This window comes from Oncorhynchus nerka, linkage group LG19, assembly GCF_034236695.1.
Source record: "Oncorhynchus nerka isolate Pitt River linkage group LG19, Oner_Uvic_2.0, whole genome shotgun sequence".
Classification (NCBI taxonomy): domain Eukaryota; kingdom Metazoa; phylum Chordata; class Actinopteri; order Salmoniformes; family Salmonidae; genus Oncorhynchus; species Oncorhynchus nerka.
Window position 1 is genome coordinate 6,415,583 of NC_088414.1, and position 19,062 is coordinate 6,434,644.

At 43.2% G+C, this 19,062-nt stretch overlaps 1 protein-coding gene across 1 annotated transcript in view; it reads right to left on the minus strand.

The window, feature by feature from the left end:
• LOC115147147 (collagen alpha-1(I) chain-like) overlaps positions 1-19,062 on the minus strand; it is a 71,224-nt gene that overhangs the window by 18,689 nt on the left and 33,473 nt on the right. Inside the window, exons 3-25 of the mRNA XM_065004600.1 lie at positions 16,693-16,728; positions 16,208-16,327; positions 15,202-15,240; positions 14,896-14,949; positions 14,547-14,600; positions 11,324-11,431; positions 8,327-8,380; positions 7,865-7,918; positions 7,534-7,578; positions 7,372-7,425; positions 7,211-7,255; positions 7,012-7,065; positions 6,614-6,658; positions 6,442-6,495; positions 6,276-6,320; positions 6,111-6,164; positions 2,510-2,554; positions 2,283-2,336; positions 1,924-2,031; positions 1,777-1,830; positions 1,496-1,549; positions 1,254-1,298; positions 607-660 (exon numbers count right to left, since the gene is read on the minus strand). Of these exons, the coding sequence (XP_064860672.1) occupies positions 607-660; positions 1,254-1,298; positions 1,496-1,549; positions 1,777-1,830; positions 1,924-2,031; positions 2,283-2,336; positions 2,510-2,554; positions 6,111-6,164; positions 6,276-6,320; positions 6,442-6,495; positions 6,614-6,658; positions 7,012-7,065; positions 7,211-7,255; positions 7,372-7,425; positions 7,534-7,578; positions 7,865-7,918; positions 8,327-8,380; positions 11,324-11,431; positions 14,547-14,600; positions 14,896-14,949; positions 15,202-15,240; positions 16,208-16,327; positions 16,693-16,728 (1,329 nt within the window). The remainder of the gene's footprint in view (positions 1-606; positions 661-1,253; positions 1,299-1,495; positions 1,550-1,776; positions 1,831-1,923; positions 2,032-2,282; positions 2,337-2,509; positions 2,555-6,110; positions 6,165-6,275; positions 6,321-6,441; positions 6,496-6,613; positions 6,659-7,011; positions 7,066-7,210; positions 7,256-7,371; positions 7,426-7,533; positions 7,579-7,864; positions 7,919-8,326; positions 8,381-11,323; positions 11,432-14,546; positions 14,601-14,895; positions 14,950-15,201; positions 15,241-16,207; positions 16,328-16,692; positions 16,729-19,062) is intronic.

Below are 19,062 nucleotides of genomic sequence, written 5' to 3' on the forward strand. Positions count from 1 at the left end.
CATTAGCAAATACAGTATCTCCATAACTACACATTTTAAACAAGGACACAAATGCCATTCATCTGGTCATATTCATGTTAGAATGTAATGACATGAGGTTGAAATTGAGGAGGGATGAATTAAAGTTGAGAACGCATATTCCGGTTTGTCTGCCCCACATGCAATGACAATCGCTCGTGAATATGTCACACGAATCAGGGTTGTGAAGATCGCCATCTGCTGTTTAGAGCCAGAATGACTACATCTACAGCTACAGTTGTTCACAACTCCTCTGATTCGACAGAAACCCTCAGGAGTAGGGTGCAAAATGCAAAATTCGGTAACTTCCAGGAATTTTCCATCTGAAATCTGAAAACACAGGACAACCCTACTCAGGAGACATTTTACTATAATCCTTTCTGATTGCACCTATACTTTTCTTGAGCAATACTTTCATATATTTTCTCAACAATCTGCCAATGTATGCAGTACAGACATGAAAAAATCTGACAAAAGAAAAACTGTTGATTGGCAGTCTATTTTGTGTACATGGCTCAGTGTATGCAGTATATACAAGCTCAGTGTTTTCAGGGGTCACTGTATTGAAATATGATATAGAATGGGAACCTGTGTACCAGGCTTTCCTTCTGATCCCTCTGTCCCGGGAGGGCCTGGCAAGCCCTGTTGGAAACAAGTGGAAACACACACACACACACACACACACACACACACACACACACACACACACACACACACACACACACACACACACACACACACACACACACAATAATAAGTGTACTGTGATTCCGTCGTTCATATTCGTTTTTAGTCAGCTCCATTAGATAAGCCCGTACAACCTTGGATACCCTTTATCACCAAGCAAGTGTTAGCATCTGGAGTTTTAACACTTTGCCAAATTACTGAGGAGACAGATTTGTCCCTCCACACATACCAGTGGAGGCTGCTGAGGGGAGGAGTCCATGGAATTTGATCAAATGTATGGTTTCCATGTGGTTGATACCATTCCATTCACTCCATTCCCGCTATGACTATGAGCCGTCCTCTCCTCAGCAGCACACACACACACACACACACACACACACACACACACAAACACACACACTACAGATCTGCTGTTCTGCCAACATAGATATTGCCCATTGAGGTGTACACTTTATATCTGATTTGTCAAGTATTTGATGTATTTTGCAATGCAAATTGATGAAGAAGATGTCTCCACTAGTGTTTGTCTGTGAATGTTCTGTGCTTACCGGTTGACCAGGCTGGCCAACATTCCCTCTCTGACCCACGCGACCCTGGGTAAAGGAGGGCAATCAGGATACCATTCAAATATCAAGCGCAGAACTTAAATCACGCTTTACTTAATTCCAGAAACTTTCCCATAATTCCCAGAAATGACATATCCTAGAAATGCTGGATAACCTGGACATTTTGGAAATTTTACTGGAATTTAGCAACCTTCATAAACACATTCAATGGGAGAGTGTCCTACCTTGTTCCCTCTGTGTCCAGGCTTGCCGTTGCGCCCATCTGTCCCTCTATTCCCCTTCAAAGAAACACAGAGATATTTAATACACTACATGTTCCAAATGGCACCCCATAGGACTGGTCAAAAGCAGTGCACTACACAGGCTGGGAATAGGTTGCCATTTGGGACACTATTTCAGGACATGAAATCCACAGTTGAATCATCATTTTGACCAATCCTAACAGGCAGACTGATGAAATAATGACATTCAAAATGTTACATTCATTTCTGAAGTCTTCTCTGACCTTCAGCCCCTCTCTGCCCAGTTTTCCCTGAGGGCCAGTTTCTCCATTCTCTCCCTGAAAGAAAAGATCCAAAATCCATCAGTCTTCCACTGGTAAAGTGTCAGTCTATAACTTTAGATACAGTGATAAGGCAGTGAGGCTGCCTACCTCAATGCCTTTAGTGCCAGATTGACCTTTGAGCCCTGTAAAGCCAGGGGGGCCACTGGGACCCCTCTCTCCCTGAGGCCCTTGGATACCCGAAGCACCCTGAACACCCTGAGAGATAGAACGAGAGAGAGAGTGAGAGAGAGAGAGAGAGAGAGAGAGAGAGAAGAGAGAGAGAGAGAGAGAGAGAGAGAGAGAGAGGATGAGAGAGAGAGAGAGAGAGAGAGAGAGAGAGAGAGAGAGAGAGAGAGAGAGAGAGACAGAAACAGATTAACGGGTAACTCACAATAGACGTAAAAAGTATGAATCAACAGCTTTCATTTTGCGGAATGTGTACAGGTCTCCAGAGACCGGGTTCTTACTCTCTCCCCCTTTGGTCCAGGGTCTCCCTTATCCCCGTCTGGTCCTCTTTTTCCCTGTAGAGGTCAGAGGTGAGGGGTCAGTTGTCAGATGAGGGCAAGTAAAGTAAGTAGCTGAAAAGCATGCAACCTGGTCCTTCATAGTGTTTTGAATCACTCCAAGGACAGCACAAAAAATGGATTCCATCTAATTCCAAATAAATATCAGTAAATGCAGTACTAATACTTACAGTAATACCAGGGAAACCCATTGGACCTTGTATTCCCAGTGGGCCCTTCAATCAAAGACAGAGAATGGATTGAAGCGTTAGTTGCTTTTAGTTCATTTTTCTCACTTCAAGTAGAGAAATCACAGCTCCACCAAGTAGAGGATGGAGAGAAATCACAGCTCCACCAAGTAGAGGATGGAGAGAAATCACAGCTCCACCAAGTAGAGGATGGAGAGAAATCACAGCTCCACCAAGTAGAGGAAGGAGAGAAATCACAGCTCCACCAAGTAGAGGAAGGAGAGAAATCACAGCTCCACCAAGTAGAGGATGGAGAGAAATCACAGCTCCACCAAGTAGAGGAAGGAGAGAAATCACAGCTCCACCAAGTAGAGGATGGAGAGAAATCACAGCTCCACCAAGTAGAGGAAGGAGAGAAATCACAGCTCCACCAAGTAGAGGATGGAGAGAAATCACATCTCCAACAAGTAGAGGATGGAGAGAAATCACAGCTCCACCAAGTAGAGGAAGGAGAGAAATCACAGCTCCACCAAGTAGAGGATGGAGAGAAATCACAGCTCCACCAAGTAGAGGAAGGAGAGAAATCACAGCTCCACCAAGTAGAGGATGGAGAGAAATCACAGCTCCACCAAGTAGAGGATGGAGAGAAATCACAGCTCCACCAAGTAGAGGAAGGAGAGAAATCACAGCTCCATCAAGTAGAGGAAGGAGAGAAATCACAGCTCCACCAAGTAGAGGATGGAGAGAAATCACAGCTCCACCAAGTAGAGGAAGGAGAGAAATCACAGCTCCACCAAGTAGAGGATGGAGAGAAATCACAGCTCCACCAAGTAGAGGCAGGAGAGAAATCACAGCTCCACCAAGTAGAGGATGGAGAGAAATCACATCTCCAACAAGTAGAGGATGGAGAGAAATCACAGCTCCACCAAGTAGAGGAAGGAGAGAAATCACAGCTCCACCAAGTAGAGGATGGAGAGAAATCACAGCTCCACCAAGTAGAGGAAGGAGAGAAATCACAGCTCCACCAAGTAGAGGATGGAGAGAAATCACAGCTCCACCAAGTAGAGGATGGAGAGAAATCACAGCTCCACCAAGTAGAGGAAGGAGAGAAATCACAGCTCCATCAAGTAGAGGAAGGAGAGAAATCACAGCTCCACCAAGTAGAGGATGGAGAGAAATCACAGCTCCACCAAGTAGAGGATGGAGAAATCAAATCCACCAAGTAGAGAAGGAGAGAAATCACAGCTCCACCAAGGATGGATGGAGAGAAATCACAGCTCCACCAAATCTTCCCTTTCATGATCTTTTGATCTTTTGGATCTATAGAAATCGGCCACACTGCTGACACACCATCTGATAAGAGGAAGGAGAGAAATCACAGCTCCACCAAGTAGAGGAAGGAGAGAAATCACAGTTCCACCAAGTAGAGGATGGAGAGAAATCACAGCTCCACCAAGTAGAGCAAGGAGAGAAATCACAGCTCCACCAAGTAGAGGATGGAGAGAAATCACAGCTCCACCAAATCTTCCCTTTCATGATCTTTTGATCTTTTGTCTGATCTATAGCCACACTTCGGCCACACTGACTGACACATTTTTTACGACACACCATCTGATAACAGCATAATATAAGAGATATACAGGGCATTCGGAAAGTGTTCAGACCCTTAGACTTTTTCCATATTTTGTTATGTTACAGCCTGTCTAAAATAGCTGAAAAAAAAAAAAATACTAATCTGCACACAATACCCCATAATGACATAGCGAAAAACAGGTTTCTAGAAATTGAGCTCAGGTGTATCCTGTTTCCATTGATCATCCTTGAGACATTTCCACAACTTGATAGGGGTCCACCTGTGGTACATTCATTTGATTGGACATGATTTGGAAATGCACACACCCGTCTATGTCAGGTCCCACAGTTGACAGTGCATGTCAGAGCAAAAACCAAGCCATGAGGTCGAAGGAATTGTCGGTAGAGCTCCGAGACAGGATTGTGTCGAGGCACAGATCTGGGGAAGGGTACAAAACATTTCTGCAGCATTCAAGGTCACCCAAGAACACCGTGGTCTCCATCATTCTTAAATGGAAGAAGTTTGGAACCACCAAGATTCTTCCTAGAGCTGGCCGCCCGGCCAAACTGAACAATCGGGGGAGAAGGGCCTTGGTCAGGGAGGTGACCAAGAACCCGATGGTCACTCTGACCAGAGCTCTATAGTTCCTCTGTGGAGATGGGAGAACCTTCCAGAAGGACAACCATCTCTGCAGCACTCCACCAATCAGGTCTTTATGATAGAGTGGCCAGATGGAAGCCACTCCTCAGTAAAATGCACATGACAGCTCCCTTGGAGTTTGCCAAAAGGCACCTAAAGGAAACAAGAATCTCTGGTCTGATGCAACCAAGATTAAACTCTTTGGCCTGAATGCCAAGAGTACCATCTGGAGGAAACCTGGCACCATCCCTACGGTGAAGCATGGTGTTGGCAGCATCATGCTGTGGGGGTGTTTTTCACCAGCAGGGACTGGGAGACTAGTCAGGAGTGAGGCAAAGATGAACAGAGCAAAGTACAGAGAGATTCTTGACGAAAACCTGCTCCAGAGCGCTCAGGACCTCAGACTGGGACAACAGTTCATCTCCCATAAGGACAACGACCCTAAGCACACAGCCAAGACAACGCAGGAGTGGGTTCGGAAAAAGTCTCTGAATGTCCTTGAGTGGCTCAGCCAGAGCCCGAACTTGAACCCGATCTAACATCTCTGGAGAGACCTGAAAATAGCGGTGCATCTACGCTCCACCTCCAACCTGACAGAGCTTGAGAGGATCTGCAGAGAAGAATGGGAGAAACTCCTCAAATACAGGTGTTGCAAAGCTTGTAGCGTCATATCCAAGAAGACTCAAGGCTGTAATCGCTGCCAAAGGTGTTTCAACAAAGTACTGAGTAAAAGGTCTGAATACTTATGTAAATGTTATTTCCGATTTTTTCTATTTGTAATATTATTAGCAAAAATATGTTTCTGCTTCGTCATCATGGGGTATTGGTTGTAGATTGATAAGGACATTTAGAAAAAATACATTTCAGAATAAGGATGTAACCTACGTTAATTAACAACATTTGGAAAAAGTCAAGGGGTCTGAATATTTTCCGAAGGCAACGTAGAGTCTGTGTAGAATAAAGTGAAAACTGGAGGAGCTGTCAACCTAAACTTCGCCGAGAGAAGGTCTGGATAACAGCCAGAGTTAAACTCACATGCAATCCGCCTGGGGGTCTATGGCATTCTAGCAGTTTACAACCTCTCCAAAATGAGTCATTTGATACCAAGATACAGTGTGGCCATCATCCAGACACAAAAGTGACCCATTTTAAAGTGGGTTTACTTTCTGAAGATAGAGCCTTTCATCCATTAGCTTAGACCAGCTCTACCACAACCCATAAAAGCTAGAAGATGTAGGACATGGGATACACAAAGCGTATTATAATCTGTAGCCTAACACTGTGACAGAGCTCTGCCACATGGGGGCACTCTGAGGTTGCTGTGTGAGTGTGTGTCTCTGGCAGGCAAAGTGTGGTGAAGGTGGTCAGTCCACTGGGTACTATGCTACTCACCATGGGCCCCTCGAACCCTAGCTCACCCCGGATACCCATCGTCCCCATTGGTCCCTGAGGAAGACAGAGAAAGGAAGGAAGCAAGGGGTTTGGAGAGAGACAGGTATAGTAGTTTGTTTTACTAAAGCAGAATGAACTTTACCAGTGAAGAGAGGAGAGACTTACAGGGTCACCTTTCGGACCAGCGGCACCACTCATCCCAAGCTGTCCCTGTGAAAATACGGATGACCTTTAACCCCAGATATTATCCCTCAGAAAAATACATTTCCAAAGACAATCATCTGGCCCCAAGTCTCTGTTAGGGAAAGTTGTGCAGCTGATTGAGACTGACCTGAATTCCCCTGAGACCTGGAGGCCCACTCTCACCATCTAAACCCTGGGGCCCCTGGTGAAATAAACAGAAATATTTCCTTTATAGTCTAACAAGCATAGATCATGGAGTTCTGTTGAATGTGACCCAACTTCAGGCAAGAAAACACAACAAGACAAACGTCTCCTCTTACCTGCGGGCCTCTGGGGCCAACAACTCCAACAAGGCCCAACTCTCCCTAGAAGATAAATGCAGGTTACCTTTGGCAACCTTCGTTTTTTTTAAAAATCGGCTGTCCCCATAAGAGAACCCTTTTTGTTTCCAGGGAGAACCCCTTTTGAGTCCACATAGAACCCTTTTGGTTTCCATGTCAACCTCTCTGTGGAAAGGGTCCTACATGGATTCCAAAAGAGTTCTTCCAAAAAGTGTTCTTCTATGGGGACAGATGAAGAGCCTAGTTCTAGATAGCACATTTCTTTTTACGAGTGTACTCAGAAAGAGCTACCAATAAAATACAGTAGGTGCTAAGTTTATACATTATCTAAAATAATGGGAGGACCGTCGTCTCCTGGGATCAAAATGTAATCTCACCTTTGAGCCGTTAACTCCCCGAGCGCCGACAGAGCCTGTGAAACCAGCGGCTCCCTGCGCAAAACACAAATACACACACTGAGTGATATGATGTAGGGTGACTGACATACAGTAACATTTGGAATTGGGACCCATTAGAATACTGTATGTTAGAATACATAGTAGGGAAAGTCCAGACTCCTGTTGCCTGTCTACTCACCATTGACCCAGGAGGCCCTGGAGGCCCATCAAACCCAGCCTCCCCCTGGAAAGTCACAAACACATGGACACAAGTTAATGACACACTCAACTTTAGTGATAAACAATGGCCAGTAAGTACCAGTTTATTTGTTTGTAGTATTGTTACTGTGGGTCACTCACATCAGGGCCGGGGAGCCCCTCTGGGCCAGTGGCCCCTCTGACTCCCTGAGGTCCCTGAAGAGAACACAGACACAGTAAACCTTTAGGGTTCTGGTCAAAAATAGTGCACTATAAAAGGAATAGGGCGCTATTTGGTACGCATACGGTGAGAGAAACACTTACACGTGGACCAACAAAACCACGACGGCCTGGTAAACCAATGGAGCCCTACAGGACAAACAAAGATCAGATCCTCAGCTTTCAATTGAGAGGACTATTCACACAAACGTCATCAGCAACATGCATACTGAGCATTACAGGGATATGAGAAAAGAAAATCAAGATAAATGTAATGTAAACTGTACCAGAACAGTCAGATCTCATAGTACTTACTCTTACCACTAAGAGGCAGCATATTCAATGTAATAATATTGACTGGTAAAGACTGGAGATCGATATAAGTCAGTCTGGTACTCTAGTTATTACGAAACAATCCTACTTCAGTCAAAATTACCTTCTCGCCTGGTTCTCCCATTCGGCCTCTTCGACCCTTTGCTCCAATAAGGCCCTATAAGGCATTATAAAGATCGTTAAAAAGCATTATACATACAGCACCAGTCAAAAGTTTGGACACACCTACTCATTCCAGAGGTTTTCTTTACTATTTTCTATATGGTAGAATATTGTAGGGTGGCTACTTTGAATAATCTAAAATATATTTTGATTTGTTTAACACTTTTTGGTTACTACATGATTCCATAAGTGTTATTTCATAGTTTTGATGTCTTCACTATTATTCTACAATGTAAAAAAAATAGTAAAAATAAAGAAAAACCCTGGAATGAGTAGGTGTCCACACTTTTGACTGGTACTGTATGTACTTCATAGAAAGTGTGAACGACTTATGCTCTTGATTAGTACTCTTCATTAGACCCATGTTTCATAATGCCAATGTTTCACTGTCCAACCCCCTTACCTCCTCCCCCTTTTCTCCCTTGGAACCGCCGTCTCCCCTGTACCCGAAGGGTCCCTAAGCAAAATGAGACAGCAATCATTGATATAATCAGAGATATAGCATCCAAAATGACACCCTATTCCATTTATAGTGCACTACTTAGGGAATGGGGCCCTTAAGACCCTGGTAGGGCTGTAGCCGTCACAAAAATGTTGTCAGCCGGTGATTGCCAAGCAAATAACTACTGGTCTTACGGCAATTGACTGTTAATGAACATAAACACATTTAGCTCCTTCAACACATAGCCTACAAGCCACTGATGCAGACATTTGGAACAACTACATTTAAAAAGGTCTAATAAATCCATGTAATATAGCCTACACCTTCACCATAAATCCATGATTTATTTTAGACAGGTCTAAAGAAACATGATATGAAGAAAATGTAGTCTATTTCAGAAGAACAGAATAGTATACTCTGAGTTGTCCTTATGTTAGGCCCTGATCTGGCTACAATAGCTCATTTAGCAGACAAGATTTGCATAGAAATCCGTGCCATTACTTTATATAATTTTATAGTATGAAGAATACAATTGAAAAAACTGAATACAATAGAATGGATATTTTCTCCAAAGGATTTGAGGGATTCTGTGTTGAGCGGATAACAAAGAAATAGGTCCTCCTATATGCTTCATTTAGAGTTCTTCATGTAACTTTAGTTCTTCGACAAACGTTGGGCTATATGTTTAGATTTTTAATACATTGTAAGGCTGCATGATATGACTCTAATGATGATTTAAAAAAAAGTGGCATGAAAGGCATGAGCTCTGCTTTGTTTTTTTGCGCAGGTTGTACACACTTCATCAGTCTCTCATTCACAATTTGACCAGTACTTGATAATGCCTTGAATTATCTGGCGAAATGTCTTTTGTGTGGCCGTAATGCCCCCTATAAAAATCCATGTCTTTTGTGTGCCTGTAATGCCCCCTAAAAAATGCATGTCTTTTGTGTGCCTGTAATGCCCCCTATAAAAATCCATGTCTTTTGTGTGCCTGTAATGCCCCCTATAAAAAATGCATGTCTTTTGTGTGCCTGTAATGCCCCCTAAAAAATGCATGTCTTTTGTGTGCCTGTAATGCCCCCTAAAAAATGCATGTCTTTTGTGTGCCTGTAATGCCCCTAAAAAAATGCATGTCTTTTGTGTGCCTGTAATGCCCCTAAAAATGCATGTCCCTGTAATGCCCCCTAAAAATGCATGTCTTTTGTGTGCCTGTAATGCCCCCTAAAAAAATCCATGTCTTTTGTGTGCCTGTAATGCCCCAAAAAAAATCCATGTCTTTTGTGTGCCTGTAATGCCCCCTATAAAAATCCATGTCTTTTGCAGCCAGTGGCCATTGTGACCTTGAGCTGAATATAATAATTATAATTCCCTTCTCCCAGAGTGCCTCTCACTCACATGGCTCTCCATCACGTGATCGGGTCTTTCTCACAGGCTACAAGGGAAGACAGAAACATTGGGGACACAACTGCGCGGGTCATTATCCAATTCCGTGGTGCATATTGAAGATATTGGAAGAACAGTCCACATTTACTTTTCGTCAGCCAACAAGATGAGTAGGCCTAACTAACAGCAAAAGCACTAGCCTATATGAATCCACTATCCCCCATAGTACAAAAGTTGACCTATTCTGTTCTGTGCGAGAAATACATATTCCAAACATAATGTGGGACAATGTTTGTAATAATACAACCACTAGCATCCAAAAACTTTTTTAAGCAATGAGGCTGAAACCACAGATCAGAATGTTTAGCTTAAAATGTTGATAAACTATCAGGATTTTTCTTCACATGATAAGCACCGCAATGTGCACACGGCAGTAGGCTATAAGCTCGAATGTTCCATTAGCGGGAAAACACCATTATCAAAAGTGACCACAAATGTAATTATGCATGTAATGCTTTTATTATAAAAGTGCATTGTTATGGTGAAAATGATCTTCCCCAAACTTTAAACTCACACGCTGCTTATGAATGCCAGTTAGCCCCTTGTAAAGCAGATTATTGTGCTTAATTTTAAGAAGTTATTTGGCCACTTTACAAACCTTATCAAAACATATAGGCCTATTGGCTAGGCTACATGAGGTGTGTGACTATGATTAGAAAAAGTCAACAGCAAAAAAAGGCATTGTTTCTTGCCTTACGCTGGGCATCATTCACAAGTGATAGGCTAATATTGTCACCTATCATTAATTTAACCTTGTCCTTACATATACTAAATAATATACAGTGCATTCGGGAAGTATTCAGACCCCTTGACGTTTTCCACATTTTCTTACGTTACAGCAATATTCCAAAATTAATTCAATCAAATATGTTCCTCATCAATACACACACACCAAAAAAAGCCCAAAAAGTTTTTTGACATTTTTGCAAATGTAATTTTTTTGGGGAAATGTCAAATGTACATAAGTATTCAGACCCTTTAATCAGTACTTTGTTGAAGCACCACTGGCAGCGATTACAGCTTCGAGTTTTCTTGGGTATGATGCTATCAGCTTGGCACACTTGTATTTGGGGAGTTTATCCCATTCTTCTCTGCAGATCCTCTCAAGCTCTCTCCTCCTCTTTTTAATAGAGGCCATCACTGTTTTAGAAATGTTGCGCAACATGAGGTCATGGGTTCTCATGAAGTGTTTGATTAGATTTTCCATTCCATTTGCATTGATGTCAGAGTGATTAGAGGGACAATAGAGTGCTGAGTACCAGGCAGTTAGCAAGTTTGTACAAATGACCATCAGCAGCATTAGAGCTTGGAAAAGCCTAATTACCGTGACTAAACGCTTTGATTGCCTTCATGACCCGTGACCACCAGTGTGGCGGTAATATGGTCGAGTAACAGCCCTAGGCCCTGGTTAAAATTAGTGCACTAAATAGGGAATAGGGTGCTGTTGGAAGCTAGAATGGTTGTTTCTGAGAACAGAAAGTTATCACGTAATAAGTCACTGAGTGGTGCCCTCACCTGTCGCCCGGGATCACCCAGCGTCCCAGGCTGACCGTCCTGCCCATTCGCTCCATCTTTCCCATGGAGCCCTGTTCTGCCCGCCACGCCATTTGGCCCCGGCTCACCCTGCAAAACAATAGATACCATCACCCAATCAGAGGCTGTGGATCAGTGACAGAGACACCACCACCCAATCAGAGGCTGTGTGGACCTGTGACAGTGAGGATGCATCCCAAATGGCACCCTATTTCTATAGGGCACTGGTCAAAAGTGGTGCACTATATAGAAATAGGGTGCCATTTGATGAACCCCCTGGCACTATTCCTGCCCAACAGGGTGGCACTGAGAGCTTATCAAGAGGATGAGAAGCTAGACTTCAGACCTCCTTGTCATCAATAACACTGCTCTGCAAACAGGTGGAGACCTGGTACAAATCTGGAAGCTTAAACACCTGTTAGCGGTGTGGAGTCTGTGAACTGTTATATTTCTGGGCCTGAACAGTGATTGATATTGTATTTAACCCTTATTTTACCAGGAAAGTTGACTGAGAACACATTTGCATTCACAGCAACAACCTGGGGAATAGTTACAGGAGAGAGGAAAGAACCAATTGGAAGCTGGGGAGGATTAGGTGGCCATGATGGTATGAGGGCCAGATTGGGAATTTAGCCAGGACACCGGGGTTAACACCCCTACTCTTACTATAAGTGGTATGGAATCCTTAGTGACCACAGAGAGTCAGGATGTATTATTGAAGCTTTTAGTGAGAGGGTTAAAGCTTTAATATTTAATAATTCTAGCCCCCCAAACTCATATTCATGGTATAAATTGGGACGTTTAATTTAGTCTGTCTTAGCATTCCAAATAAAATGAAATATTTTTTGCTCAAACGATGTAAAAAAAACAAGTCGTCTGGACTTGGCAAGCCCCATTAGTAAGTAAGTCAACTGTGATAGGAACAAAGAGTTAATCAATATGATTTTTCCACAAATAGACAAGTATTTACCTCTCCATGGTTGCAGAATCTTATCTATTTTTGCTAACTTTCTATCGAAATTCATTGTGGTAAGTTGCTTTATATTTTTTGAGTTGTGAATACCAAGTATGTCTACTTCGCCCCCCCCCCCCCCCCATTTTATTGGTAAACTACAAGGTAGTGTAACACTGTGCCCTTTAACGATCCAATACTTAATATGGTACACTTGTCATAATTAGGGTTTAGTCCACAGAGGCTAGAAAAGTGATCAAGATCTTCAATGAGACAGAGATCTAGATTGCGGACTTATGAAAAAACTTCAGTCATCGGCATACATTGACACTTTAGTTATTATCCCCAGGAATTCTAACTCCTTGATGTTCTAATTGTAATAGTGAGAAGGACTTGCCACAATGGTCATTCACACACACACACAATACAGCCATTCTCCACGCCACGTGTGTGTGCCACACAGTCCAGACACCGTATTGTCTTGTATATGGGAGGGAGAGGAAGTGTTTACAGCTGTACCCAAAATCTCAGCAGTATTTGATGTGGGCCATCTTGTTAGGCCATAGCGCCTGTGCTTTACTTTACTGCTCAGTCAGCTAAGGTCTCTGACAGGCTAAGACACAACACGGCAAAGCCTCTCTGCACCCAAAATGGCACCCTATTCCCTATTTAGTGAACTACTTTTGACCAGGGCTCAAAAGGAATAGGGTAACATTTTACAGTGCCTTCAGAAAGTATTCAGACCCCTTGACTTTTGCCACATTTTGTTACGTTACAATCTAATTCTAAAATGTATTAAATAAATACAGTCTACACACAATACAGTCTACACACAATACCCATCAGCAGTCTACACACAATACCCCATAATGACAAAGCAAAAACAGTTTCTAAGAAATGTTAGCAAATGTATTAAAAATAAAAACAGAAATACCTTATTTACAAATATTCAACCATTCAGACCCTTTGCTATGAGACCCAAAAATATAGTTCAGGTGCATCCTGTTTCCATTGATCATCCCTGAGATGTTTCTACAACTTGATTGGAGTCCACCTGTGGTAAATTCAATTGATTGGACATGATTCGGAAAGGCTCACACCTGTCTATATAAATGTCTCACAGTTGAAAGTGCATGTCAGAGCCATGAGGTCAAAGGAATTGTCCGTAGAGACAGGTTTGTGTCAAGGCATTTCTGCAGCATTGAAGGTCCCCAAGAACACAGTGGCCTCCATCATTCTTAAATGGATGAAGTTTGGAACCACCCAGCCAAACTGAGCAATCAGGGGAGAAGGGCCTTGGTCAGAGAGGTGACCAAGAACCCGATGGTCACTCTGACAAAGCTCCAGAGTTCCTCTGTGGAGATGGGAGAACCTTCCAGAAGAACAACCATCTCTGCAGCACTCCACCAATCAGGCCTTTATGGTAGAGTGACCAGAAGGAAGCCACTCCTCAGTAAAAGGAACATGACAGCCTGCTTGGAGTTTGCCAAAAGGCCAATGAAGGACTCTCAGACCATGAGCAACAACATTCTCTGGTCTGATGAACCCAAGATTGAACTATTCGGCCTAAATGCCAAGCGTCACATCTGGAGGAAACCTGGCACCATCCCTATTGGTGAAGCATGGTGGTGGCAGCATCATGCTGTGGGGGTGTTTTTCAGCGGCAGGGACTGGGAGACTAGTTAGGATCGAGGCAAAGGTGAACGGAGCAAAGTACAGATGAAAAACCCATCCAATCTGACAGAGCTCGAGAGGATCTGCAGAGAAGAATGGGAAAAAAACTCTCCAAATACAGGTGTGCCAAGCTTGTGGCGTCATACCCAAGAAGACGCGAGGCTGTAATCACGGCCAAAGACGCATCAACAAAGTACTGAGGAAAGGGTCTGAATAGTAATACAAATGTGATATTTCAAAATGTCTAAAAACTAGTTTTGCTTTGTCATTATGGGGTATTGTTTGTAGATTGACGAGGGAAAAACGTTGAAAGTTCTTTTTTTTAGAATAAGGCTGTAATGTAAACATTGTTGGAAAAAGTAATGGGGTCTGAATGCTTTCCGAATGCACTGTAGGATGCAGCCTTGGTTTGATAACAGCCCGCATACTCTATATGATCCTAATGACCACTATACTCTATATGATCCTAATGACCACTTTACCGACAACGTTTAGATCCAGAAGTCCTTCGTTCCAAATACAGTGTGCAGACTTTTCTGTATTTTTTCATCCTTTATGTACCTTGTCATTAGTACTTACCATTCCTCCCATTACTCCTGGAGGCCCTCGTTGGCCAGGATCACCTGTTGGCCCCTGGGTGAGATGTGAGAAGAGACGAATAGATAGAGAGATAGAGACAGACAGATAGGGACAGATCAGACAAACGTTTAACTCACAACACAGAGGTCAAACAGTATAAATAAACACTTTTGCTGAGTGTGTACACTAGAGAGAGAGAGAGAGAGAGAGAGAGAGAGAGAATTATCAGGCGTTCATCTCAACTACATCATATCATGTAAACCAGTATTCATGGTATACTACCCAGATGATGAGATTCTTCACCACACCTAATGTAGGACCAAATATGCAGGGAAGGGGTCTCACTCACCTGTGGGCCTGGCTTCCCCATCTCCCCAGCTGGTCCTGGGGGTCCCTGCTCCCTCTGCAAGCAAACAGAACAGAATAGTGTCAGGAAGAACCATAACGCACCCTGCTGTATTCTATGACCCGTATACTCTATAAGACCCTAATTGTGTTCCAAATGGCACCCTATTCCTGTTATAGTGCAGTATTTTTGGCCAGGACCCATATGGCTCTGGTCGAAAGTAATGCACTATATAGGGAATAGGGGGCCATTTGGGATGCATTCCCAGCCAGTCTAGTCCCAGTCATGGGAGCGATGTCCATTACTTACAGGCCAGCCAGCGCTGAGCAACTGGTAGAAAGAGGTTTGCTGGAAGAAACATGGAGACATGTCAGATTATTTCAAGATTATTTCACAAATCAGAGTTAGTTTAAAAAAATAAAATAAGTTAATGTATATGGATTTACATAACAAAAATGTTGAATTAATGCCTATGTTCCATCATTCATATCATTGCCATCTTAAAGGGACATTTCACTCATAAATTAAAGCGCCAGTCTTCAGATGCTTTCACAACATTGGTCGTGAACTGTAGATCCAGCTCTACGTCTGAATCCCAAATATCAAATTTCTTGGTTTTTCCTTCTTTTATTCAGTGCCATATCCTCTCAGAACAAAGCACTGGTGCTAAAATAAAACCTATTTTCGTCATCCTCACTCAACAGATACTGCAGCACAGTATCAGTTCAAAGTCCAGTGTAACAAATCGCCCATCACTACTTTATTCTTACACCGCATCTTTATTCAATAATGTCCATGTAGTTTTCCATCACGCTGATCATCGTGTTGTATTACACAGCCTGCAGCTGTGTTCAGACTCAGAGCAGGCAGGAAGATCAAACTGATGAGGGATGGATGGAGCACGGGCTCACACACACCAACAGTGTGGGGTCAAAGACTGTACAGCTAATCTGGGAAAACCTCTGGGTAAAAATAGGGTTGCAAAATTCAGGTAAACGTTCCCCAAATTCCCAGGATTTCCAGAAATCAAAAACATTTTCCAGAAATAACTGGGAATTTAGGGAAAGTTACCCAGATTTTGCAACCCCAGGCAGTCTATAGGTTCATAGCATTAGACTGTATGTCCCCTTGGAGTTGGGGTACGGCTAAGGTGGGAGTTGGGGAGAGGTTGTGTTACAGCTGGGGGTTGGGATTTAGGGGTGGAGTTGAGGTGTAACAGATTTCAGTTGGGTTTGGAGTGAGGTTCAGCTTCAGGTAAGCGAGATAGGGTGACGTTGGGGTAGGATTCGGGGTGAAATGAGGGTCGTCAACTCACCTGAAAAGTAACCCACTCCTCAACAGTGTTCTTCCACAGGTAGAAAGAGGGCAGGCCAGGTGGGCCGGGGGGGCCTGGATCCCCCTGTCGCCCTGCACGCCCCTCAGACCCCAGCTGGCCCTGTAAGAAATATAATAGGTATTAGTTACAATATCTACACCTAGAATAAACTGAAATGATACAGTCAGTCCTATTGGACTGTGAGAGGAAACAAATGTACAGGAGGACTTGGAGTCAAAGAGACGGCAGCAGAGGCTAGGGGTTTACAACTGTAAACACATTCATTATCATCTGTACTTCAGTCGTAACAAAAAAGAAATCTGCTCACGCTCTGATCCGATTGCAAATCCATAATTTTGTAGGACACAGTAAAGGTGCATTGAAATGTGAGTAGGTCAAGCAGACTAACCCAGCATATAATCATAGGCCATCGTGTCATCGATTAAAATCACCTCAAGCCATTCCAAAACGTCAACTCCTCTTACCTTGTCACCTTTGAACCCACGCAAGCCAGCAAAACCCTGGAGAACGTAAACAACAACAGAGAGAGAGAGAGAGAGATCACAGAACATGTGAGACATTCATTCAAGGTAATTCAGGGATGCAGAGGGACAGCCCTCTCAACTTCTCATATTAGTTCCTGTATCATACAATCAAATGTGATGTAACCGATGCCCTAGTAAGCTCAAGCACAACAACAAACAACACATTGATCCTCAAATCCTACCAAATAGGTTACAACATCCGCCCTGTCCACTATTAACAGACTGAGACAGGCTGCCAGTCAGAGGAGAGCAGCGGATCCCAGTAAACCTTCCCTTTACCAGGATTTCCACTGCAGCCCGCCTCCTATGAAAGCCAAAAGTCAGTACCTTTTAGATACCCATTAAGCCAGCTAAAAAGACAAGCTTTCAGAAGCCTAAAGAGCACAGCAATATGGCCATGCATTTAACAGTGGCCCAGCTGCCCTGTGGAAACTGTGGAAGTTGCAAAGCAGACCACCGCAACCAACAAAATGGCTTCCTCTTAGTGGGGAGAAATAACAATCCAGCAACATCAACCATCACCAATAAACCACAAGGAATATGGTCCAGTACATTCAACACAAAAGAAAGGAGATTAATGTTTCTGGTCTTTTTAGTCAGCTTTCTCTTAGTGGGGAGAAATAACAATCCAGCAACATCAACCATCACCAATAAACCACAAGGAATATGGTCCAGTACATTCAACACAAAAGAAAGGAGATGAATGTTTCTGGTCTTTTTAGTCAGCTTTCGTATGCAGTGCCTTCGGAAAGTATTCAGACCCCTTGACTTTTTACACATGTTCTTCTAAAAGGGATTAAATAAATAAAACATCCTCAGCAATCTACACACAATACCCCATAATGACATCACAATACCCCATAATGACATCACAATACCCCATAATGACATCACAATACCCCATAATGACATCACAATACCCCATAATGACATCACAATACCCCATAATGACATCACAATACCCCATCATGGCAAAGTGAAAAAAGTTTTTTTTCCGAGATGTTGGATAATTTATTACAAATAAAATACAGAAATAGCTTATTTACATAGGCATTCAGACCCTTTGCTATGAGACTTGAAAATTAATCTTAGGTGCATCCTGTTTCCAATGATCATCCTTGAGATGTCTCTACAACTTGATTGGAGTCCACCTGTGGTAAATTCAATTGATTGGACATGATTTGGAAAGGCACATACCTGTCTATATAAGGTCCCACAGAGAAAATCCGAGACAGGATTGTGTTGAGGCACAGATCTGGGGAAGGGTACAAAACATTTCTGCAGCATTGAAGGTCCCCAAGAACACAGTGGCATCAAGAACACAGTGGCCTCCATCATTCTTAAATGGAAGAAGTTTGGAACCACCAAGACTCTCCCTAGAGCTGGTCGCCCGGCCAAACTGAGCAATCGGGGGAGGTGACCAAGAACCCGATGGTCACTCTGACAGAGCTCTAGAGTTCCTCTGTGGAGATGGGAGAACCTTCCAGAAGGACACCCATCTCTGCAGCACTCCACCAATCAGGCCTTTATGGTAGAGTGGCCAGACGGAAGCCTCTCCTCAGTAAAAGGCACATGACAACCCGCATTGCTTTTTCCAAAAGGCACCTAAAGACTGTTAGACCATGAAAAACAAGATTCTCTGGTCTGATGAAGCCAAGATTGAAATCTTTGGCCTGAATGCCAAACGTCACGTCTGGAGGAAACCTGGAACAATCCCTATGGTGAAGCATGGTGGTGGCAGAATCATGCTGTGGGGGTGTTTTTCAGTGGCAGGGACTGGGAGACTAGTCAGGATCGAGGGAAAGATGAACGGCGCAAAGTACAGAGAGATCCTTGATGAAAACCTGCTCCAGAGCGCTCAGGACCTCAGACTGAAAATACAGGTGTGCTAGGCTGGTAGTGTCATACCTAAGGAGACTCAAGGCTGTAATTGCTGCCAAAGGTGCTTCAACAAAGTACTGAGTAAAGGGTCTGAATAATTATGTAATTATGAAATATATATTTTTATATAAATTAGCTAAACTTTCTAAAAACCTGTTTTAGCTTCGTCATTATGGTGTATTGTGCTCAGATTGATGAGAACATTTTAAAAATGTAATCATTTTAGAATAAGGCTGTAACCTAACAAAATGTGGAAAAGTCAAGGGGTCTGAATACTTTCCGAAGGCACTGTAGGTCACATCATGTCAGCATGAGTCCGTAAAGCTTAGATAACACAGAAGATTTACATGCAACAAGGACATAAAAATTCCATGAAATGTCATCTACGTCAGGGGCTAAAGCCAGACCAGCTTCACCTATCATTGTCAC